Source organism: Mus caroli, unplaced genomic scaffold (assembly GCF_978045245.1).
Source record: "Mus caroli unplaced genomic scaffold, Mus_caroli_1 scaffold_19, whole genome shotgun sequence".
Taxonomy (NCBI): domain Eukaryota; kingdom Metazoa; phylum Chordata; class Mammalia; order Rodentia; family Muridae; genus Mus; species Mus caroli.
Window position 1 is genome coordinate 3,461,021 of NW_028227274.1, and position 16,609 is coordinate 3,477,629.

The 16,609-nt window shown below is 43.7% G+C and overlaps 1 protein-coding gene across 3 annotated transcripts in view; it reads right to left on the reverse strand.

The window, feature by feature from the left end:
• Positions 1-1,519: 1,519 nt before the first annotated feature.
• The window catches only part of Epc1 (enhancer of polycomb 1), an 81,316-nt gene continuing 66,226 nt past the window's right edge, over positions 1,520-16,609 (reverse strand). For 2 of the 3 annotated variants that reach the window (XM_085833507.1, XM_029472241.2), the window contains exons 7-15: positions 16,260-16,433; positions 16,090-16,179; positions 15,864-16,012; positions 14,673-15,025; positions 6,722-6,843; positions 6,576-6,644; positions 5,660-5,801; positions 5,178-5,541; positions 1,520-2,882 (exon numbers count right to left, since the gene is read on the reverse strand). In XM_085833507.1, the coding sequence (XP_085689633.1) occupies positions 2,810-2,882; positions 5,178-5,541; positions 5,660-5,801; positions 6,576-6,644; positions 6,722-6,843; positions 14,673-15,025; positions 15,864-16,012; positions 16,090-16,179; positions 16,260-16,433 (1,536 nt within the window). In that variant the 3' untranslated portion in view covers positions 1,520-2,809. The remainder of the gene's footprint in view (positions 2,883-5,177; positions 5,542-5,659; positions 5,802-6,575; positions 6,645-6,721; positions 6,844-14,672; positions 15,026-15,863; positions 16,013-16,089; positions 16,180-16,259; positions 16,434-16,609) is intronic. The other variant, XM_021150510.3, reaches the window with a different exon arrangement.

Here is a 16,609-nt window from a genome sequence, read left to right on the forward strand (position 1 = left end):
CTTGTTTAAGCTGCCGTTTATATCATGTCCTTGATTTCATGGTACTGCAACATGGCAGCAAAAGTATGGGAAGCATAGTTTAGGAGTCCCCCAAGTACAGGTACCTCTTTTTGAAAACGTGTATTCCTTTGAACGTTTCCTGAATCCCCATTGTGGTGTAACAGAAAAGCTGCTGCATGGACCAGGACCTGCCAACCAGCACAGCTGCATATCAACCTCTCCAAGAGCAGACAGAGCAGACAAACTTCTGAGGACCTTGGCCTCAATCTCACTGCAGGGTGCACTTCAGAATTGTCGTTTATGACAGCAGTTTAAGTTTTTAGTTGTACTGACTCGACCCTGACAGGAAAGATAAACCTCTTGTTTTCTCCTTACAGTGCGAGTGGGAATTAGTTCGTCACATTAGTTGTCTACTTTGAGACAAGAGATGAAATGAACTCCAACCTGCCATGCCACCACTGCTGCTTACTCTCCTGTCCCTTGCTTTCTGTAACCTCAAGTCTCCAGCTCCACCCTGGCCGGGTCAACCTGCTCAGTTAAAACACTTTGAACTAAGTTCTGTCTGTATGTCCATGTGGAGGGTACCGTAATGGTGTCCCTTAGAAGGGGCCCACCCACCTTGGCTTTTCAGTCTCTCATTGCTTGCAGTCTTTGGTCTGAGCAGGCTGGTCTGGCTGACAGTGAGCCCAGAGGCTGTACCACCCTCCACCTCCTTTCTTCAGTCCTGGGATGACAAGCATCTGTCACTATTGGCTTTTACTGAGTTCTGGGAATCAACTCTGGCCCTCATTGCCCCTCTGAAGCCTTTCTTAACCCTTTCTTCTCATGTGCCCTACTAAACAGATTAACTATTTATTTATTTATTTATTTTTTTAATTTTAACTTTTTTCTTTTTTAGAAATAGGGTTTCTGTACATATCCTGGGCTGGCCTTGAACTCAGAGACCCACCTGCCTTTGTTGGGATTATTGCCCCAGGCCTGGCCAGTAAGCAACTTTTAATGGCCCTTTAGAGGGCACAGAGACAGAGCCAAGTACTTCACACTATCTCCGAGGTAACTGTGGTCAGCAACTGCTGAAGACTTGTCTGGATACTGAGGCAGAGCGGGGCTCTTCCTTTCCATGCTCGGTTCTGTACAGAAGGCAGAGTCCCCAGAGTCCCCTGTGTCACGCGCTACTCTTGACCCTATACTCTGCTCCCTGGTCCGCAGATCAATGCTCCTCTCTGCCCAACAGCTGCTGTTGCTCAAGTCTCTGACCCAGTCTGACTGGGAGTATCCTTGGCTCTCTGTGCTTCTTCACTGACCCTGCCTTTTTGCTTTCCATCTTATTTACTCTCACCTCCATGAGATTATAAATCAGTGCAGGGATTTCCTTCACTGTTGTAGACAGACATGTCAAAATAATCACTGAGAAGATGAAGTTGAAGCTCTTCCTTCCTGTTTCTAACCAAGCCCCTATACTGAAACAAAGTCACACAAAGTTCTGGGGTTGAAAACAAAAGGCAAAGACCACTGCACATTAGTTTGTCAACATGTAATGCCCTGGGTTTATTTTGTGAGAATTCTATCACAATGTTTCCAGGTGGGATTAAAAACCTTAAGGATAGCGTATGCCATTGGACTGGGCACTCAGACTTCGGTACTAACAAAGCAGTAGTAGTCTGGTAAGTACCATTCTCTTCACAGAAGAGAGGTCAAATATTTCCAAAGGAAGGCACCCGATATTTGTGGTTCTGGCCTCGCAGCCTTCTGGAGAATCTTAAAAGGAAAAAAGCTGGCTGGCTGTTTTACAAACTGGAATGACGATACACGGACAGCAATTACTGCATTCTTCTCCCCTATATCCTTTCTGTAAGAACAAGTAAAGAATGAAGTCTTTAAACAATTCCACAATATAAAAGTACATCTTTTTGTGCTAAAAAAAAAAAGGGGCAAGACAACATAAACTCCAGTTGTAAGGACTCCGTTTGTGTACTTGATTTAACACTTTTTGGTGTGGAAGGAAATGGGACGACTGGGCTGTTTGTAGGGCAGCAACATAACATTAGTGCTTTAAGTACCAGGGCCGCCCAAGCTTGCAGACAGGCGGGGACGGGAGAATTCAAGAGACTTCATTTTTAGCTTGTTGCGCGTCCTAATGCTAGTAGACCAGGAAGATCCCCATTGAACAGTACATTCCCCGTTTTAAAAAAACTGATGCCTTTTTTTTTTTTTTTGTAAAATTCTGTATGTATGTCACCATTTTTTTTTTCACATGATACACAGAAAACTCAAGGACCCAGAGGGAACCAAGTTATGTTATACCATTTACAAAATACCAAGGAGTCCACAGCTACCTAACACATTTACTACAGCACAGGAACCAATGAGGGTACAGTGTACAAAACCTGTAAACACGGCACAATAAATAGAGACAGCAGGTTCCGCACCATGCACATGATGTGATGACACCAGCTACACAATCTCACAGCTCACACTCTTGTTGCAGTTACCCCCCACCCCCCGCCCCCAAGTGCAAAGCATCACAAATGAACAGTTCTGTATTCAAGTAACATATATACAAGGGTATTACAAATATGCAGTACTGTACAGATAATTGCTGTATTCTTAATTTACAGATGTTGATTTTTTTCCTATTAACAATAAGAAAAGAAAGGTTGAAGCACGAGAGATTCGAGAGATGCGCAGTGCTGCCAAGTCCCCACAGCTGCCACGGAACCGCACAAGTGCTCTCCATACTCCCTGCGTTCCAACGCTCTGATGCATAGCACCTGACCATGTCCCCAGGATGCAGTCCTGCTCCCAGGAGCTACGTCACCTCCATTGCTACTGTGTTGTCTGCTATGTTGTTCAGTGCTGGCTTTTCCGATTCATGATTTTCCCTGTTGGGATAAAAGTTCCGTTAGTCAACAGTCATGCACAAACTAGGCAAATGAAGAGCATCCTTCCTTTAAAAGCCTTAGTTATCTTTAACAACAGGAAGAAACATTACTTATGGGGCAATGGGACAAAGGATTGTGCATTTTTGTAATTATGAAAATCATGCAAGCAGAAATCAGGTAAGTCAGGGGTCAACAGTCAACTCCATGCCAACTGCACTGCCAAACCCTGTCCAAGAACCCAACTGACCAAAGATCCACACCCCTACACCAATACGTCTCACGCTCTGAAAGTTACAATTGCAGCTGCTTTCTCTTCTTACACTTATCTACTTATTTAGTAGGTATGTCCATGCACACATGTACTCATGTAAGTATCTGAGCTCAACTCTTGGGGAGTGAGTTCTTTTCTTCCACCATGCAGGTTCTGGGATCAAACTTGGCTTGTTGGGCTTGGTGGCAAGTGCCTTTACTCATGGAGCCATCATGGTGGGCCCCAACCTCTATCATCGTTTTGGGATGTGAGCGTGTGCGTGTGTGTGCACATGGAGGCCAGAGGTGGACGGCAAGCGCCTTTCTTCTATCCATCTTCACCTTTGTTTTTGAGAAAACCTGAAGTTCATGGAGTTGAGGGATCTGTCTGTCCCACCATTTCCTGTAACCCCAGAGGGCAAGCACTGCAGGCACCCAACACTACATGGAGCGTCTTTAAAACCGTGGGCTATGAATTCAGGTGCTCACGCTGTCCTGGCAAGCACCGAGTCATTTTCTCAGGGCTTTACATAATTACATTGTATAGTCAGAGGGCAATGTGCAGGGTCTGGTTCTCTTCTTCTCCACATGGATACAGTGGGTCAATCTCAAGCTCCCAGGCTTGATGGCAAGCAACTTAACCGGAGCCACCTTCTCCTTCCAATCCCAAAGCTTGATTACCTCAGTAATCTAACATGTCAGGACTTTAAATCTAGGTCCTAATGGATGTCACTAAGTAAGACACAGACACAGGACTAGTAGCTAGAACACTAGGTTCTAGAGGTATCCTTTGAAAAGTCCACTGGCTTTGTTTCCTACTTTTAAATAGAGACAGGGATATGAGAAGTCCCATCAACTGTAAATGTCCTCATATTTGTCCAGTTCTACAGCAATTAAAGTCATGATTGGTGATGGGGAAGAGGAACTAATCCACTGATCAGCCATGAACAGATCAACAATACGTTCCTGGTACTGACCTGATAAATGTAGACAGGGACCTGTGGATGTGCAAAGTAAAGGCTACCAATAAGCTACTACATAGATGTTCTTCCCTGATACTCTCTGCTGAAAAGTTTAAATGTCAGTCTAGCATAGGCCTGGCCTCCTGTCACTCCTAAGCCCCCTCCCCCCCCCCCCCCGCTCCCGGAAAACCCAGCTACTTGTTAACCACTAAACACTATCTTTCCCAACTTTATTTCTGCTTTGCCTATTTCTGATATACACTCACAGTTACCTTGCTGTGAAAATATTTCTCTTTGTTTTAAAACAATAGTGATTGTCTGCACAATGAACTGGGCAACACACATTGCTCTAAGACCCACCTAGAAGGACTTCTGTCTATTACCTGCACTGTTTTAACATTCACATCTATGTTTTAAGCTTAGTTCTTACTAATCTGAATAATGCAGGTCTTTGTTTCTTTTTCTCCTAGTACTTTGTAGCAGCAGGACTTTAATTAGTTAATACCGAGTTAAAGTAATAGTTAGTTATAGTTAAAATGGAGCCTTGACAAAAACCCTAAACTACTGAACTTCAAGAAGGTGAGTGAGCAGAGAAAGCAATGATTAGATGTGGCCAGGTCTGCCAGCATTGCCACTACTGGGAGCAGCTAGCAGACTGTCGAAGGAAGGTTTACCAATTTCAGTCCCACAGTAAGCTACGATGAAACCAACAGCACAACAAGACATGCTAAAGAGAATCCCTTGTACCCAAGACTGGAGAGGAATGAGGTTTCTAGGTCACTGCTGCAGTAGGAGGTCCCTGCCACAGAAGCAACTTTGACTTTCCCAGCCAACCCAGTGGGCTGGCTTAGTCTCAAGACCGAATTCAACTAACACTGAATTATAACATCCACTTGCTTAGTTCTTGAATAAACAAAGACTATGCGCACGCGCGCGCGCGTGTGTGTGTGTGTGTGTGTGTGTGTGTGTGTTCATTCATTCAATACACAGAAGGAAACGAGAGAACCTAGGTGGATAGATAGCCACTTCAGGAGGCAGAGTTAGGTTTACATTTCAGACATTGAAGCTTAGAAGAACCACTCACCTTGGAACTGAATCTACAGAGGATGAGGAGGGGACCTTGGAAACTTGACAGTTTGCTGCAGCAGCCAGCTTTAAGGCAGATGGCGGAACAGCACTTAAAGTCCTAGGTATATGCCGTGCGTTTATTGGGGTGACAGAGTTGACAGTGGGGACAGATGAGGGGACAGTTAATCGGATGTTGTTCCCAAACAGAACCTGAGTTGTTGCAGAGCTGGCAGCAGTTACTTGGTGACTCAGTGTGCTGTGGGAACCCGAAGTCTGTGTAATATTTGAAGGCTGTAACAAAGTTGAACCCGCTGTCGAAGGACTCGTATGTACAAGTGCCGTTGGTGTAGTGCTACTGAGGTGTAAGCCCTTGTATACTCCTAGGGAGAAAAAGAAAGCGTGTAAGCGCTGTGCGTTTTGTGGCTGAGTCATGATGTACAAATACGTATGCATGTAAATATAGCTGCGTCACGCAGACGCCTTCCTTTCACCCCTCACCTGAGGCAGGAAGGACGCCATTCACCCCGAGCCCAAGCACCACATCATCTTTCACCTTGAAGCCCAGCAGCTGTTCCGACGTCATCAAAGCAGAAGCAGCAAACTGTGCACTAGCAGAGTCCAAAGTCTTAGAAACAAAACCCTGATAGGAAAACACAAACGTCAGCATGAGTCAGAGGAACACAGGTCACCACACAGGTCATCAAAGTCAGCTTCACAGCTCTAAAAGCAGCAAACCAATGAGATCTGTTTTATTTTCATAGCCATAAGTCTGAAGGTTGAAAAGTTAGCTGTCTAACTTAAGGGGTTATACATTTTGATCTTCCTATGGGAATACAAAATATATACAAAGCAATTACCAAAATTAAGCCTATTAGTACAGAATGCAACAACAGCAAAAAGTTCCAGTTGAAAGGTTAAAACACATTTCTCAGGTAGTGCAGTGCTGGACGAACCCATTAAGGCAAATATGTAAACTTCTTCCATTTAATCTCTAAATACCTACTCTCTGTAAAGACCCTCAGTGCTAACATCCACCACTGTACACTCAAAGGCATCTTTGAATAGTAAGATAACCATCCCTTAATTAAAAAAAGATCTGACATCATAATTTAATTTAAAAATGAAAAGGCCTATTTAATCTTCAAAAATGAAATTTCCTTTAAGATGCTTAGAAGACTCAATTCTCAGCCTTTCAGCCCCAAATCTATCTATACAGCAAATACTTTTCCAAAAGCAGAACAGGTTGTTTGGGCTTAGTTCTGGAACTAGAACACCTGCTGCATGGGGCTTTACGACGGGGACAGTACATTACAGACCACGAGTCAGAAAGAAGCAACTTTACAACTAAGAGAACTATGGTCTTAGGCTACTCTGTGTAGTGGGCAGCAGCAGAATGAACAGCTCTCATACTCACCTGGGATGCTCTTTCTAAACCCTGTACATTCAGGCCAGAGCCACTTTTCTGCTGGTTAGATGCAAGGTTCTAGGACAACACTTGGTAATTAGAGATGAACTCTGGTGGGAAACAACGAGGATAATCATAAGACACAAGGCCCTCACCTGTGGCGCGGCGGCAGAGGAACTACTATTTGCTTGCTGCTGTTGCTGAGTTTGTGCAAGCTGCTGCTGCTGCATGAGTGCCAGTTGCTGCTGGTGCTGCTGGTATTGTTCGGCTGTGAATGCTGAACATAAATAAGGAGACGGTTCACAAGATGCACAGACACCACAGACGCCTTACAACACTAAAAATCCAGCAGAAGAAAAAGATGTTTTTGTGCAAAATGGAAGCATTTGGATAGAAATGATGCTGCCAGAGATCGCTCCCAGAGACAAACCAGCATCTTCTGCCACATTTAACCAAAGTGGCTTCAAGTTAAAGAAAAAGCCACTACTTTTTTCAGCTGTGACACTGTGCTGGACAGTGCAGAAAGTGCTCTTGGGCTCCCAGTCCACACTCTTGGAGATGCACTTTGCACTGAGTATGAGGTGAAACCTGGTAACCAGCATTCCGCTTCTACTTTGTCCAGATCGCCATACCGAGGCCCGGGCCTTCCCAACAGCTGTGTACAAACACTAAAGTCTACATAGCTTCTTACTCCAATCATTGCAAAACTTTCCTCTCCATAAAAAGTAAATCCGACAGTTTAATACTTAGACAGGAGAACGTATCTTTCGAGATTAACAGGAGGAGAAGAAGTACCAGGGTTAAGGTTAATCAACTTTCCCCACCCAGTTAACCCACCTGGACAAAATCCAGTCAATAAGAACGGAGTTATGCTGATTACTGTACAGAGTGAAGCCTGAGGACAGACACTGTGTTATGCTACTTATGTGTGTCTATGGAGAGCTCAGTTCTAAAAAAGACAAACAAAAAAAATGTTCATTTATTACCCCCAAAAGTGTGTGCAACTTTAAAAAGGAAACCTGTTTCTTTATTCTTTTCCTTTGCCAGGTTAAAAAGAAAGGGGGGAGGGGAGAAGAAAAAAGAAAGCAAATAATATCACAACCGCCTGACAGTAAAGGCTTCTTAAAGAAACCGTTCTGAGTAGAAGTAACTTAAACAAAACAAAACAACAATTCCCCCCAGAACCCCCTAACAAACAAACAATCAAAAAATCAAACCAAACACACAAACAAACAAAAAATAAACCAAAACCAAAACCAAACCCCAAACCAACAGAGTTATGCTACACCCTATGTCACCAGGGCATCTATTACCCACTGTTCCTGGGGCTCAAACTGCCATTTCAAACACGCCCACCTGACTTGCTCTGAAGTGCTCTGCTAGTTGGAATATCATCATCCCATCAAGTTTTCTGAATTTCACCTGTAACTTGGGAGGGATCTTTACTAACCTCCAGGGTCCTGGGTCTGCCTGGTGGCACTGGACAATAGGAACACATCTACCACACTTTCAATGTACCCAGAAGACCGTTAGGCTACCAGAACCTTCACAGGTTTCTCAACTGAATTAAGCTCATGGCTCACACTTCTCCCTAGAAAAATACTCCTATTGATTCTCTTATTTTTCGTGTGTTACAGCTCCATTTAGTTGGTATCTGATTTGTAAGTCTTTCCTACCATTTGCAATCTACAGATTCTATGGGGAGACTTACTGATATTATGATATTCACAAAATACTGACAGAAGTATTTCCTGCCATCAAGACACTGACATGTGACAGAATTGAGCTGGGCCAAAACGATGAAAAAAAATCTACAAAAATGAAGGTTGAGAGTTATATAATACTTTAACTTCCTAAAATCAAATGTGCTGCCTCAGCCTTTACTTTTTCAGTAGGCAATATTCAGTAATTAAAAAAAAATTTTTTTTTTCTGGAAGGGTCAGTCAGGCATTTCATACCTAGGAAAATGATTCAGCCATTGCTCACCACCTCTTGTGAGTGAAGGTAAACAGATGCAATGTTTTCTTCCTGCAAAATGTTTTTGTGTGTCTTTGATGGTATTTGTGCTCCAGTTAAACATTTAGTGGTAAATGAACTGGGAATCAACGTTGAATAAACTTTCAAATACTTTTTTGCCCTGGTTAAACTTCACCCCAGTTTCTGTGTGCGGGTGTGCCAACCTCACTTTTTTTTTTTTTTAAAGATTTATTCATTATTTTATGTACATGAGAACACTGTAGCTGTCTTCAGACATTCTAGAAGAGGGCATTGGATTCCATTACAGATGGTTGTTAGCCACCATGTGATTGCTGGGAATCCAACTCAGAATCTCTGGAAAAGTAGTCAGTGCTCTTAACTGCTGAGCCAAGTCTCCAGCCCAGACAACCTACTTTTTAATATCTGTCTCCTGCCAGTGCAGACCAGAGATAAAGACACAAGACACTCCCCCACCCCTCCAGATAGTCAGCTCAGTATCTGAGATCACTGTTTCTTAGATGATATTATTCTACCTAGAGTCTCGTTGTAAAATCTGGCCTGGATGTTTCTGTAATTAAAACAGCAACAAAGAGGCTGGCAGTGAGAAATACAAACGCAGCACAATGGAGTCCTGACTCAGAAGAGTGTGCCTGCCACCTGTTGTGGCTCAACATCTTCGTGCAAACATGACAAGAATTAAACTTAGGTGGATACCAAAATTCTCTTTAGCTCCCTCTCAGAAATAAAATTGCATTCTAAAAGAACGTGCATTTGTATGAACGTAAGGTAGTAAATGTGGATAATTAAATGTGAACTGGATTTTATATTCTTATTTTATCACAGAGGCTGTAGAAGCATTCAAAGCCCCTAATCCATTCTGACTCTAAGGTCTAACCAACTGTTCCATGAAATAAATGAAAGCAACCTTATTTTCTCAGACTTCTATTAATGAACTGGGGCATCAAGGCAGAAAGTTTTCAGCTATACCTCTACTTCAGATAAAATGAAGCAGTCAAATTTAATCCACAAATGGTGGGCAGAGCCAACTAAAGCAAATCTAGAATCACAACTGCTTTGCAGAACCAAAAGAGCTGTAGTCGACGAGGCCCTCAGACCTGATGCCGTCCTGTAACCTCACACCGCACATGAGGCTGAGGTCCTGGGGAAAAACACGCAAGGAGAACAAGCACCACCAATAGTGAGATTTCAAAGTTAAAACAGAAAAACAGTTCTAGATCGATATTTTTAAGTAGGAAAGCTAAGCGCATTGAACTGGGGAAGGAAATGGACTATTTCTGGTGAACAGTGTGGCAGCAGACAGTGAACACACGTAACATGGCCACACGAGAAAACACCACTCTGAGCTGAAGAAAGCTGCTTTTGGTAGTGTGTGGATAAGCTTTCTGAGCAAGCTCTTTCAATGTAGAATAATTTCATCTGTTCTATTTCCTCACATCAGAAACAGACACCATGAAACCACCAGGTTTTTAGGAGTCTCTAACTAATTCTCTGGGGTAGTACACTGAAACAAGCCAACTCCAAGAATGGGGAAATGTGTTCTAGTACCAGGAATTGTCTAAGGCCCTACAGGCACATCCCTGACCCTGCAGCAAATTACCTAAGTGGGAAGGGAGACACGTATCATCAGCAAGAAATGAACTGTTTCAAATGGAAGACATTTACATTTTATTAAAAACCTTCGAATCTGAAGATCTTTTCTAATTCTAACAGGCTGACCCAAAAAGGCACTGAAAACAAAAGCTGGGGATGTAGCTCGGTGGTGCAGCACTCGCCAGTGTGCAGGAGACTCTAGACCGATATGAAATGGTCTAGTTACTAAAGTAGGATCTTTGCAGTAGGGAACTGAAATCAAAAAGCTTCCCAAGCCCGCCCTTATCAGCCCACCTGAAAACCCGACTTGAAAACCACGGTGTGTTGCAATTCAACTGTCGGCATGCTGTGTCAGAGCTGAGTGTGCTTGGCTATGACTTCAATGTGACATTTCACTAGCCCAGTGCTACTCTGTCCGTGATGCCTCTGTAACATTTACATACACCTGCTGAATTCACAGCGCATCACATACAAGTGGCATGGATAAAGGCCACCTTCCAGAAAAGATTCTGGATTAGAAAGCCCTTGAAATAAGCTTAGGGTCTCGTCGTAGACTTACACAAGTAACAATAACCACTGCACAGGACTGCGGTCCTTTCCATATCAAACTCAATAATTCTATCTATAGAACTTCTGTTGCTTACAAAAATTAAGCAGACTGTTACAGATAGTTTGAGTTTAGAAAAATAACTTACAATGATGCTGATTTCAATTTTACTGGAAGCTAAGATTTCGAGTACTAGCCCCATCTCTGTTGTAGGAGTTTTAAGTGTTTCTGAATCATCTAAACACTCACATATACTCACATATCTCCCCTGTCTGTCTGTCCCTCTCTCCCCTGTCTGTCTGGGTCACTTTTGCTCTCTGAGAGAGACAGAGTGTGCATCAGGAGGACCAAGAACAACTTGTGGGAGTTGATTCTCTCCTTTCACCACGTGGGCTCTAGGGATAGAATTGGGATGGCAGGCTTGGTGGTATGTAGCCTTTACCTATTAAGCCATGCTGCTTACTAGCCCTTGTATGAGGGTCTCATCTAATTATTGTAATTTGATAACCCTCCAATTTCAAATGCACAAAACAGATGGATGCTCAACCACTGAGCAAACACTGAAAAGATGCTATTATAGCTTAATAAAAGCCCAGAAAGCTATTTGAAAACAGTCCAAATCATGTATTAACTTATGGTCATTAAAAACAAACAATTTATCCTATCCCTATGTAGATCTAGCCCTAGAAATTCTAAGTCCCTATCACTCAGTCTTCCCAAGTCCCCCTTCTAGTACACAGCACAAAGGGGGCACAACATTTACTTATATCTTCTTGGAGGCCACCTCACACCCTACTCAGGACACCCTCCATGGTGCACAGCTATGAAATGGCCAAGACTGAGTAGCAAGCTGAAGGGACCCCAAGCACTGAGAAGCTTTACAACTGGGCACTCTTCGAGGAAGGGAGTACACTCCTGGTACCTTCACTTGGAATTTCCTATTAAAAAACGTGTATCCAATTCACTAATAACTACTTAGAAAAGGAGCCTGGTGGGGGTGTGCATATCACTTGTAAGTTTCGATCTCAAGCAGAGTCAGTAACTGAATAATCAGAAGTGGTTACATTTGAAGCTGACTCCTGTCCATCTGACAGGATGGCAGAGTCAGCACAGCTAAGATATAGCCTGCTGATGCTTTTGGAGAGGACCTGGCTGACACTCATGAGACCCTCAGCAGTTCTAGGCTGTCTCTGGAGAACACTTTTCTTTCAAGAGGAATATGCTTCGACTCCCACGTAACAAGCAAATAGCTGGATTGTCTTTTCTGTCTTCAGGGGCTGCTAGCAGACCTCACATATGTTAAATGTACATAGGACATAATTTATAGAGCCACAGAGAGGGCCTCAGATCTCATGAATATCTATCCCAAGCATGAAAACAGAGTGTAACTCTATGGTAGCCTGTAGGCATTTATTCTCTACGTATATTTGAAAATAAACATTTAAAAAGGCCCTACTGTCAAAAAATGATTATGGAGAAAAGTTGCATAATTACGAAAGGCTTTTTTTTAAGCTAACTTTTGCTAATGTCTACCTTTTAATGATGTTTGAGAGACAAATCAGGAAAGTTTGCAACTGGCACTGACATGCCTCTCTAAGTCATGCCAGCACACCTTGTTCCATAGACTGAAATACAATCTGGAGGTCTGTCATGCTCTTCAGTGTCTCCACCACAGGAGCGACATGACATGGGTTGATAGAACATAGCTACTTTACTCCATAAAAATCTCAAAAAAATTTCATACATCTTCAAAAATATTTTTGGGGAACCAATTAAGAGTGTCCACTTTTGAACTCCCCACACCTGTGTTAGTTAAACCTTCACTACACCAGCTCTTCAGCCTGACTTTAAGGACTATCCGGGACAGAAAAAGAGTAGTAAAATTAGTGGAATTACAATCATTAAAGTCCCCAAAACTACAGAAGCCTGATATAGCTGTCTCCTGAGAGGCTCTACCAGTGCCTGACAAATACAGAGGTGGATGCTCACAGCCAACCATTGGATTGAGCACAGGGCACACAATGGAGGAGCTAGAGAAAGTACCCAGGTGACTGAAGGGGTTTGCAGCCCCATAGGGGGAACAACAATATGAACTAACCAGTACCCCGAGAGCTCCTAGGGACTAAGCCACCAACCAAAGAGTTCACATGGGATTCAGGGCTCCAGCTGCATATGGAGCAGAGGATGGCCTAGTCGGTCATCAATGGGAGGAGAGGCCCTTGGCCCTGTGAAGGGTCTATGCCCCGGTGTAGGGGAATGCCAGGGCCAGGAAGCAGGAATAGTTGGGTTGATGAGCAGGGGGGAGGGGAGGGCAGGGGATAGGGGGTTTTCGGAAGGGAAAACCAGGAAAGGGGATAACATTTTAAATGTAAATAAAGAAAATATCTATCTATCTATCTATCAATAAAAACACTTTAATTGTAACCTAATTAGGTAATTAGGGAAGCAATCCTCTTTTAGAAAATCTGTATTAGCCGGGCGGTGGTGGCACACGCCTTTAATCTCAGCACTCGGGAGGCAAAGGCAGGCGGATTTCTGAGTTCAAGGCCAGCCTGGTCCACAAAGTGAGTTCCAGGACAGCCAGGACTACACAGAGAAACCTGGTCTCAAAAAACAAAAAACAGAGAAAAAAAAAAAAAAAAGAAAATCTGTATTAAAATCATCCTATGCTCACAGTCAGCTATTGGATGGATCACAGGGCCCCCAATTGAGAAGCTAGAGAAAATATCCAAGAAGCTAAAGGGATCTGCAACCCTGTAGGTGCAACATTATGAACTAACCAGTACCCCGGAGCTCTTGACTCTAGCTGCATATGTATCAAAAGATGGGCTAGTCGGCTATCACTGGAAAGAGAGGCCCATTGGACACGCAAACTTTATATGCCCCAGTACAGGGGAAGGCCAGGGCCAAAAAAAATGGGAATGGGTGGGTAGGGAAGTGGGGGGGAAGATGTGGGGGACTTTTGGGATAGCATTGGAAATGTAAATGAGGAAAATACGTAATAAAAAAATATAAAAAAAAATCATCCTAAAAGAACTTTAATGAAATGATTTTAAAATATTGTAAACATAAGCCAGGCATGGTGGTGCTTGCTTTAATCTCAGTCCTCAGGAGGCAGAACCAGGCAGATCTCTGAGTGCAAGGCCAGTCTGGCCTACAAAGTGGTTTCAGGACAGCCAGAGGTACAGTGAAACCCTTTTTCAGAATACCTACCAAAACAACTACCACCAGTAAAAATACCCCAAAACATTTCATTTATTGTATGCATGATGTATGAGTGTGTGCATGCACATGCCACAACACATGTACAGAGGCCAGAAGACAAACTGAAGGAGTGGGACCCTTCCCTTCTACCGTGTGGGTCCTGGGCACTGAACTCAGGCTGTCAGGCTTGGCGCTCGGAATCTTAATCTGCTGTGCCGCCACGCTGACAGTAAGCTTTTATAATCTTAACAACTCAGATAATGTGGACTCAAGTGGTTTAAAAAAGAAAGTCACAGGGCATGGCACTGTTTCCAGTGTTTTAGTCACCCTGTAGGGATTATCTAAAAATGTCTCTAAAATATTAAGTCAGTTTCTCTGGTATTTATTCTGAACGAGTGTCAAGTTAAGTTTATGTGTAACTACTGACTACTGGCCACGAATTTTAATGAGACCAGATTAGATGTTCAAGTACATACCACTAACAACTTGGGGTCCCTTTTATTTTATTATTTGAAAATCAATCTTGTGGTTCATGGACTGCCTCAAGGTAACAAATTAAACATTAAATACGTATTAACATACCACATACCACCTCGATTTTTTGGCTGTGGTTAAGGAAAGATACATACACACAAACTCACAGAGCAACAGCACTACTGAGCAGAATTCAAAGAAATACTTTGAGAGTATGAGAGTAAAACACCACATCCTCAACAAGATGGAAGGCCCCGCCCTGGTACAGCAATGAGTACCACAAATGAACGTACCACAGTGTGCTGAGCCACTGCTACTTCTGTTCTGGGTGGAGGTGCTGCACGTGTGGGCCCCAGGCTGTGCTGCTCCTGCTCGACTGATACTCCTGTGTAACTTTCTACTGGAGAGTTCACCACTGTCACTGTCAGGCAGGGATGGTGTCCGAGGCCTAAAGTGCCGCCATCTACATGATTTGATATCGACTAGTATCTGACTGAGGTCTTTAGAGGAAGATCTGTCCGAGGTATTGGGTTCTGAGGTATTGGCAAACTGATTGACTGGAGAAGGTTGTGGTGAGGAAAGCATGTCCAAATCCAGGTGGTGAAACATACTGTCATAGTCTGAATGCGCTCTGTCCAGCAAGACCCTGTACAAGGAGCAGACACCAGAGATTACATCAAAGATTCTTCCTTTCTTTTCCGAAAGCTTTCTTTCCCCTAAAGCTGAACACCAGTACACTGAATATTTAAAAGTTAGCAAGTTCACCACTGCAGCATTTGGCTCTTTCACACTGTGCGCGCACGGCATAGGGCACATAGCACAGCACGCATGCAGCAGCCAGAGGACAATTCCCAAGAGTTGATTCTCTCCTTCCACCACATGAGTCCTGGGGACAGAACTCAGGCTGTCACCTTGGTGGCAAATGCTCCTTCCCACTGAGTCATCTTGTTGGCTTTGGTTCTTTTAGCCTCAAATCTCAATGTTGGATAGAGTTCTTTTTTTTCAAATTGTCTTTCAACCAAACTTTTTCTGTGCTCTGCAATTCCTTCTCTCCTCCTCTCCATGCATGAAGTATTCTATTTCAGACCCCAGAACCACATTCTGACAAACTGAGGTCATGAGCAGTAAAGTTAAGTGGTCACTGCAGTAGTTAATGTAAGCTTTCCCCACAACTCAGCGACTTTGGTTGTAGTTTCCTGTACCAATCCTGAGTGTGTAAATACAAGCTACACTTGTCCTTTCTTAGGAGTCTACCCTGTGATAACTCAGGTGCTAAGAGGCTTGGGGAGTTAAGAACCCACATGGGGCCCATGAGAACTACAAAGTGGGTGAAGACGTTGGTAATGCAGTGGGAGACATGTAAACAGCTCTGCTAAGCACAGCAAGCTGGAGCTTCTAGAGTCTGTTCACAAGGAGGACCTCAGTGTAAACTCTGACTCCAATGTCTAAGGCATGCTGGTGTGAGGAAAGCAGAAGCGTGTTACCTTCCACCGCGTCCGACCCGTCTTCGTGCAAATCCAAGACACCTCTGGGGTACGGTGAGGGTAGTTAAGCAATATCTATAACGCACATCCCCCAGGCCTCCATCTTTAGGGCTAGTCCAGGGCCAGTTGCCAGTTTGGTCTAAATGAGGCTAAAAAAAAATCCAAATTATTGTATTTTGTCAGTCTGTGTGCTGTTTGTTGTTCACAGAGAAAGTCTGACACTTACAGCATAGTACTGACAGCCTGCTTTCCTACGGAAAGCGAAGGGGCCGTCAGGGTCATTCTCTTCCTCAGCTTCCGAAGAGCCGGACAAAACCTTGAAATAAAGCAACGAGAGGTCAACCATGCAGCTCCTACATTCCTCTTCAGTGTGCAGACGGCTGGTCTTCTGTTTACCTGTGACAGAGGCTCTTCATCTGAGCTGGGGAAGTCGTACTGGTTTAAGTCTTTAGCACTGAAGCCTGGCAGTGCAGCAGGACTCTGCTGCTGAGGGGCGGCAGCAGATGGGGGTAAGACTTTGGGCTTCTTTTCATATTTGCGCTTCGGCCGGATAAGATCAGCCTTATCTTGCTGCAACATAGGCATGAACGAGACAGTCACCCAGTAGCACATTCCACAATTGCAACTTCTGTAACAACTTGAGTTAATTATTACTTGGGGAGCCAAGTGCTTAAACTATTAAAACAGGCTTGAGTGTTCCTCCTGGTAGCCCCTCCTACCCTCAGAGGTTCAGTCTCAGTTTCCCC